Below are 7,813 nucleotides of genomic sequence, written 5' to 3'. Positions count from 1 at the left end.
ATTGATACTATTATTGTTATTATTATTGTTGTTATTATATTATTCTTTATTATTCTTGTATATATTTATTATCATCAACATCATCATCATCATCATCATAATCTTCTTCATCAAATAGTAATTATTATTAATATGAATTATTATTATAAATATATAATAATGTGTCTGTCTGTGAAATGTAATGGAGAAAGAATACTGTGCTCACGACAGGTAACACCACTGAGTAATATTTCTTTATTATAACCTGTATCTACAGTAAGTGTGTCAGTTTCACTTGTGTTGAAAAGAGCATATATATATATATATTATTAAAGATTCTACTGTGAAACTTTAAATATAATTATTCTACATGATCTATTCTTTCATTCACATGTGAAGGAACAGCGCCTCCACGCGGTCAGAGCAGCGCACTCCAGCCTGTGGTGTCACATTTCAGTCAGTGTCCACACACTGGTACAAGTGAGTCTCGCCCACTCACATGTCAACAACGTCCCACCACTCACAGGCTGTGTGCAAACAGACACACACGCACACACAGACACACACACACACACACACACACACACATACACACACACACACACACAGACACACACACACACACATCTTCCTGTTTATCTTTTAGGAAAATGTAAACCCGCAGTGGTATTTAAAGACACTAAGACGCAGCAGAAACAATTCTGTGAGTTGTATCTACACAGTTATACAGTCCCCTGCATTGAAATACATTGAAATGCCTGAATCGTGTCGACTCTTAAAAAAAGTATCAAGGCCAAAGCTGTGATGCAACCGAGTTCTGACCCACAAAAAAAAAATCTGATTTCATCATCGTCAACATTCATCACTCAAAGTAAACAGGACAATTTTCTGCTTTACTGGAAATGAGCAGGTGGTGTTGTGAGACTGGAGACAGGGGGGGATTCCTGAACTCTTCTTGTTGAGGAATCTCTGCCCCGCTGCTGAATTTAAGACCCTAAATTTTCTGGTTCATGACCAGAAGAGAAGCCTGACCTGGGAGCGACACATCATGAAGGTGCTGTAAACCATGCAACACATGTATTCATCAGATTTAACGCAGTTAACTGATTATTTTTTAAATGTCTTCTTATCATTTAAAAATAGTTTAAATTGAGAAAACCTCTTGTTTATTTACTCACAGTTTGACTTGGCTGCAGCTTCTTTGGCATCGTTCCTCGTCTTTCTGTCTCCAGCCTGGTGCGTAAAATTATAATTTTTTAATTATCATATCCGCTTTTTTTGTTGTCATTTAATAATTACTTACATGTTTTATGGCTTGTGAACGTGCACTTGTCCGTTGTCTTATTCATCAATGTGTGCACCAGAGGGTGATTCAGTTTTAGAAAGTAACCACAAAGCGGAGAGTTTAAGAAAATACATTTAATTACCTTTTTTTTTTTACCATTGAACCCTCAACAATAAGCCTCAGCCCATCACATCAGCCTCCATTGTCTTCATATAGTCATTAATCATATAGTAATTAAAATATAACATTAAGTTTTTAATTATGTCAATGTCCGTCTCTCTCAGCTGCCAGCAGTCTGTGAACTGCAGATGGGGGCCTTACGGAGAGTGGTCCGAGTGTGACGGCTGCACCAGCACTAAGGTACACACACAAACACACACAAAAACACACACACACACACACACATACACACACACACACACACACATACACCAACACATGCACACACACAATTATCATTTCGTAAAGTCGTCAATTTGAAAGGTTGATATATTGAATTTATGATAAAAAACACATATCCAGCTGACACACAGCATCACGATCAATCATTCAGAGACATATTCGTGTTCTCCTGATGAACACACGTCCAATATTCACCCTCTTTTCATCTCCACCAACTTAAAGGGGACATATTATGCCCATTTTACCACAGTTGATATGGTTCCTTGGGGTCTTACTGAAATGTCTGTAACATATTTTGGTCAAAATACCACAAGGATATTTAAAAACAGCCCTCCTCAGATTGACCTGTTATGAGTGCGCCGCCCCCCTCACCCCCGGTGAGCCTGGCTGCGAGAGCCCCAGCTCCCCAGCGCAGCTCCGCAGTGGGAGCAGTGGGAGCCATGGGAGCTGGAGCTGGCGCAGCAGCAGCATCCTACCACACTGTTGAGTCAACGTTTAGAGGTGATCCGGGGTCCCTTGTTTATGCGGCCACTTAAATGTCTGATGGGTATCAGCGTTAGCTTGCGAGCGAGCTAACGCTAGCCGGGCTCCACCGGCCAGGTTAGCTTGCTCGTCCAAGGCCATAAAGCGAGACTCCCTTCATGGGCATGGTGTGGCTTTGACGTTTATTTCGGTAATAATCCCATTCGACGCACTCCATTGTATAGTTTCTGACATAGAGGAACCACAACAAATCGCGGAAGTTGTTTTTTCCAGAGTTTTTGGGACGGTAGACATGCCCAAATACCCAAATACCCAAATTAACGTGTAGAAGCACTACAAAAGTGGAATTTTCATAATATATGTCAACCTTCAGAGGAAAACATCTGGTTGTTTAGTGACTTAATGCACCGACCTGTTCAGGGAATCAGACTCACTATCAAGTTTCAGATGCTGAAGCCTAAATATAAGGAAACAATAGTTGACTGTAAGTAAAAGCATGTATATCCGCTTCCTTCTCAGGTGCGTACTCGCCAGGTGGAGGTGTACGCCCAGTTTGGGGGCGTGGCATGTTCAGGAGAAGCCGCTGAAACACAACCATGTGTTACGCGAAAAAGATGTCCCCTGGAAAGGGGCTGTGGAGAAAGGTTCCGCTGCAGATCTGGTTTGTTGCAACATATTAAACTGTCAAAAAGGCTTAGAGGAAATTTTCACTGTATTATATAAGTCTCTGTTTTTGATCAGATAAAAGCTATAATTCGATGACAGGTTTCATTTTGAGTCAAGGTTAAATTCCCAGTTCTCAAGTTTATAAACATTGAGTCCCTGAGCATATGATTCAAGAGCAGAAGTGACTCTCTGCCTCTTGTAATGTGTAATAAAGACTCATTACTGAACCAGGTCAGTGCATCAGTCGCAGTCTGGTGTGTAACGGAGACCACGACTGTGACGACAACCTGGATGAGAGAAACTGTGAGCGAGACAACCAACCGTTCTCATGCGACCTCGACAAAACGCCTCCGAACTCTGACTACACAGGCAGAGGGTGAGTAGGTGCAACTCCACCACCAGGGGGCTGTATCGTTACTGTAAGTACGAAGGCTAATTGGCTAAAATAACCTCTTGTTGGTTTGCATTGTCGTGGTTCACAGTTACGACGTGTTAACGGGGAAACTGAGAGCAGGCGTGATCAACACTCTGAGCTTTGGAGGTCAGTGCAGGAAGGTGTTCAGTGGCGACCACAAAGTCTTTTACCGACTTCCGCAAAGCGTCCTCAGGTACAACTTCGAGGTGAGTTCAAGGAGAAGTTCACAAAGTTGTGACTTGTTGACTTGACGATCCATTGAGCGGTTGGTGAGCATGTCAGTGGGGGCTGAGACTTTGCTTGTGCTGCAGGTGACAGTGGACAACGAAGACAGCGATGAATCCTACAACAGTGCCTGGTCGTACTCTCAGCACATCCAGGCCAACTCCTTGTCTTCACACGACCGCCGCACCTTCCACAAAGAGCTCACTGAGCATAAGGTTCGATAAAACCTCACAAATCCAATTATATTGTGTAGTGTAAAATAAACTTTTACAGTTCATTAACCAGGATCTACTGTTCTCCTCCGACCAGGCGTACAGATTAATAGTCCTGAAGAATAAAGTGGAACTGGCCCAGTTTCAGAACTCCGCCCCTCAGTACCTCACTCTGTCCGAAGGCTTCTGGAAGGCCTTGTCCTCGCTGCCGTTCACATACGACTACTCTGCCTACCGCCAGCTGCTCCGGAAGTACGGCACGCATTACCTCTCCGAGGGCTCGCTCGGCGGCGAATACCAAGCCTTGTTGGAGTTAGACCGCCAGGCGTTCACCTCATCCAGTAAGAACTTCTCAAATGAACCTTTTATAAGTCAGTCTGTAATTAAAGGACCACACACACTGGACCTTTAAATAAGTACTTGATGTGATGGAGTAACAGTGACATCAGCTGATCAGTTGTGTTAAACCCATTGTTCCTGTGTTGTCGTGTAAAGATACAACAGATATCGAGTACAAGAGGTGTTGGACGAAGACGAAACGTCGCTGGTTCCGGAAGAAAAAGAAAACCACATGTGAAACACTCATGAATTCTTTCTCATCCAGGGACGGTAAGTGAACAACTCAGGTTTCTCTGGAAGATCAAAGCAAACCAGTCACGGTCTTGGGTAAAATGTTCCTTCCACTTCCACAGGACACAAAGTGAATAAAATGCCCATTAAAGTCAACATATTTGGAGGAGATCCATCCTTCTTTGGCGCTCTGAGTATTCTGGATCTGGAAAAGCCAGAAGCTAATGGAGAGATCTATGATAACTGGGCCTCGTCAGTCAAAGACTTCCCTGACGTCATAAACCAGAAGGTACGACCTCGATGGACTGGTTTATTACTGGTCAGATCATGCGTCTCTGCTTACATCGAACATAACACTCATGAACAAACTGTGAATTCTGCTCCAGCTGCGTCCTCTGCACGAGCTGGTGAAGGAGGTGCAGTGTGCAGGTTTGAAGAAGCTGCACCTGAAGCGAGCCACAGAGGAGTACCTGGCCGAGGAGGATCCCTGCCACTGCCGTCCCTGCCACAACAACGGGCAGCCGCTGCTGAGCGGCACCGTGTGTCGCTGCGTCTGCCGGCCGGGAACCTCGGGACCGGCCTGTGAGACTGGAGCTGTGATCGGAGAGCAACCAGGTACATGACAGGATGATGCTCCATTTTAAAACCTCTTTAAACGAATCGGCCTCAGCAAAGAGAATAATCCAACGATATAATCCAGATTTAAAGTTGGTGTAAACTAGATTCATTGATTGAATAAGAGTTAAAGGGTTTGAGTTAAATGTTATGTTACTGTGGTATCGCGTCGTTATGACTGACCCGTCCACAAACAAGACTGAACATGATGAGTTAATCTCTGGTTCTTTTCTCAGGGGTGATCCATGGCGGCTGGAGCTGCTGGTCCTCCTGGGCATCTTGTTCTAGAGGTCAAAGGTCAAGAACTCGCAGCTGCAACAATCCCACTCCCAGCGGAGCTGGACACCACTGCACCGGACCGACGGAGGAGCATAGGCCTTGTGAAGACCCAGACATCCAGTATCTACAGTGAGAACACACACACTAACTCACACGCACACACACACACACACACACACACACACACACACACTAACTCACACGCACACACACACACACACACACACACACACACACTCTAATGTTCAGGAAACATCGCTGCAGCTCCTCTTTTCAGCCTCTGTCTCAAACACTTGGTTTAAGCTCCTGTCTCCTTTAATTTGGTTCTAAAAATTGATAAAAGCAAATAATTTCCTCTCAATCTGTTCTAATCTAATCTGCCTCGGTTCCTTTAACGTTTTAGTTTTCTCTCTGTAACCTGTGTGTGTGCAGGACGATGGAGCCTCAGTGCTTCTCTCTCTCTGTGACGCCACCAGTGACCTGTGGTCCGCCCCCGAACCTGAGGAACGGATTCATCCAGGTGAGTCTGAAACATTAATGTTTGCAGGATTACGTGTTTGTTTGTTTGCTTGCAGGATTACGAAACAACATTTATATAATTTCTCTTGATTACTCAGAGAATAATTCACGGATCTTGATAGAATATTTATGTGGCTTATATTTATGAGTGTGTTGCAACACACTCATTAAGGGATCTTTAGTTTCAATGAATTTAAACTTATTTTCTTCAATTAGTTCCTATGTTATCTTTCATCAACTTTAAGTTTTAATTTCAACTTTTTAAAATGCATTTCTCTCTCAGAATCCCAAAGACTTGTACATGGTTGGAAGCACGGTGGATTTCTCCTGCATCGAGGGCTATCACCTCAGTGGACACGCTGCCGCTCGGTGCACTGAAGACAAGACGTGGACGCAGGGGACGTGGGTTTGTATAAGTACGTGTTCCCTTTATGGACAATATGTTTTTTACCTTATTGATTGTCCTGCACACAGATTTCCCTGAGGTGTCGTCATCTGTTCTCGTCCCAGGATCCATGTGTCGGTATCCACAACTCAGCGGGGACGTTGTGGGTACGCCCACCAAAGTGTCCTATGGGATTGGAGAGACTGTGTCCCTCCACTGTCCTGCGGGGTCGCTGCTGGACGGTGAGGTGTCAGAGGTCATGTGTAGTCCCAGTCTGCAGTGGTCTCCGTCTCCTGCAGGCATTCGATGCAAAGCAGGTACGTTTATTCTTTGAATACATTTATATACAGTACGATTGCACTGTGGTTTCCCCGTCACTGATTGAATCTGTTTCCTCCTCAGTGCCCACAGCTCCCACTCCTCCGCCCGGCCTGAAGTGTAAACCCTGGGAGAAAGTAGGAACAACCGGGTGTGTGTGTATGATGCCATCTGAGTGCTCGTGAGTCTGACATTTGAGAATCATTTCTAAGATTTACTGTTGGGTGTGAGTCTTAAAAGCACAATAATAACTGAAACTATTATTTTTTGTCTCAATCCAGGATATCCCTGCCGTTGTGTGCCAGACTTGTCTCGACTCAAACCCCGCGGTTGCTCAGCTTGTGTCAGCTCGGCGCTCTGCGGTGTATCGGACGCAGCTTCGTGCTGAACACTGACACCGACTGTCAATGGCCACCGCCGATTTTCACATCCTGCAGGGACTGTCCACCAGGGACCGTCTGTCACGGTGAGTCAGCTGGAGGAATTTAACGGATAAATCTGGCCATTATTTTAAAGTTGTGTATACATAAATATGAGTTTGTGTGTGTGACTTGAAATCAATTTCTTTTTACAATTCTAGGTTCAGCTAGAGAATGCATTTGCCAGAATGTGCCAGATTGCCCCCGAGACTCCCCCCCCCTCTGCGTTAGCTCTGATTTGACCATGACCGAATGTGAGGTGGGCGCCAGGAGGTGTGCGGGGGAGCGGTTCAACGTGACCGGCATCGACTCTTGTCAATAATAAAGATTGTTGTTTTATTCAATCTGTAGATCAAACAGGAAGCTGTTTCTTTCCGATAAGTACTAAATTGTAACTAGAGGCCAATTCACTTTTAAAAAAAAAATGTCGTTCATTTGGATTTGCTAAATTTTGAAATAAATTATGAAGTTTTCATCCATCAGATTCTGAGCCGGCGGTTTTACAAATCATCAATTTCCAATTATCTAACTATTATCAGACTATTTGCCTTTGATTTCTACTAGAGTATAGTTACTGGGCCTTCTAAGAACAACTGGACGCAAATATGTATTTAATCAATTTGGGAGAAAGGTGGTGAAGACATCAACTCCCATGATCCCTCGCTGCTTCACGACATCATCAACTATAGGTTTTCTGTTATTATTTGAATTGAGAGACCCCTAGTGGCCAAAGTTACATATTATATATTTAACTAAATACGAAATCGCGGTTTAGTTTTCAGTTTTCTTAATTTTTTTGAATATTTATCTATCACATTAATGTAATTTCAGGGTTTGACAAATATTTGAATGCGATCCCCGAACAGTAAATAGATTATCTACAGTGAGGAGGTGATGCAAAAAGGAGGTGACTTTGAATGATCAGTTGACATTTCACGGAATGCCAAAGATCTGTGTCGCTCTTCCGCCACTTTTTGAATCAGTCTTGGCTGACTCCTCCTCTAAATCTTAAAGTAAAACGTTGACCACAAAAGGGGGGTC

The 7,813-nt window shown here is 43.9% G+C and overlaps 1 protein-coding gene across 1 annotated transcript; it reads left to right on the top strand.

The window, feature by feature from the left end:
• Positions 1-875: 875 nt before the first annotated feature.
• On the top strand, positions 876-7,254 carry LOC133975359 (complement component C7-like). The gene is made up of 18 exons (XM_062413289.1): positions 876-1,033; positions 1,160-1,215; positions 1,549-1,624; positions 2,669-2,810; positions 3,047-3,191; positions 3,298-3,436; positions 3,542-3,670; positions 3,765-4,008; positions 4,163-4,276; positions 4,360-4,526; positions 4,624-4,852; positions 5,089-5,260; positions 5,564-5,651; positions 5,934-6,066; positions 6,161-6,352; positions 6,438-6,534; positions 6,635-6,819; positions 6,934-7,254. Exons 1-18 carry the CDS (start codon positions 1,028-1,030, stop codon positions 7,092-7,094), a joined length of 2,475 nt encoding a protein of 824 aa, XP_062269273.1. The 5' UTR covers positions 876-1,027; the 3' UTR covers positions 7,095-7,254.
• The last annotated feature ends 559 nt before the right edge of the window (positions 7,255-7,813 follow it).

This window comes from Platichthys flesus, chromosome 19, assembly GCF_949316205.1.
Source record: "Platichthys flesus chromosome 19, fPlaFle2.1, whole genome shotgun sequence".
Taxonomy (NCBI): domain Eukaryota; kingdom Metazoa; phylum Chordata; class Actinopteri; order Pleuronectiformes; family Pleuronectidae; genus Platichthys; species Platichthys flesus.
Note: the sequence above shows the minus strand (reverse complement) of the source record. Positions and strands in the feature narration are given on the sequence as shown.

Excerpts from the sequence above, each read along its gene's own strand:
- LOC133975359 (XM_062413289.1), top strand. Across the intron at positions 2,811-3,046 it reads AAGGTTCCGCTGCAGATCTG|GTCAGTGCATCAGTCGCAGT; the intron begins GTTTGTTGCAAC and ends TTACTGAACCAG. Across the intron at positions 5,261-5,563 it reads CCAGACATCCAGTATCTACA|GACGATGGAGCCTCAGTGCT; the intron begins GTGAGAACACAC and ends GTGTGTGTGCAG.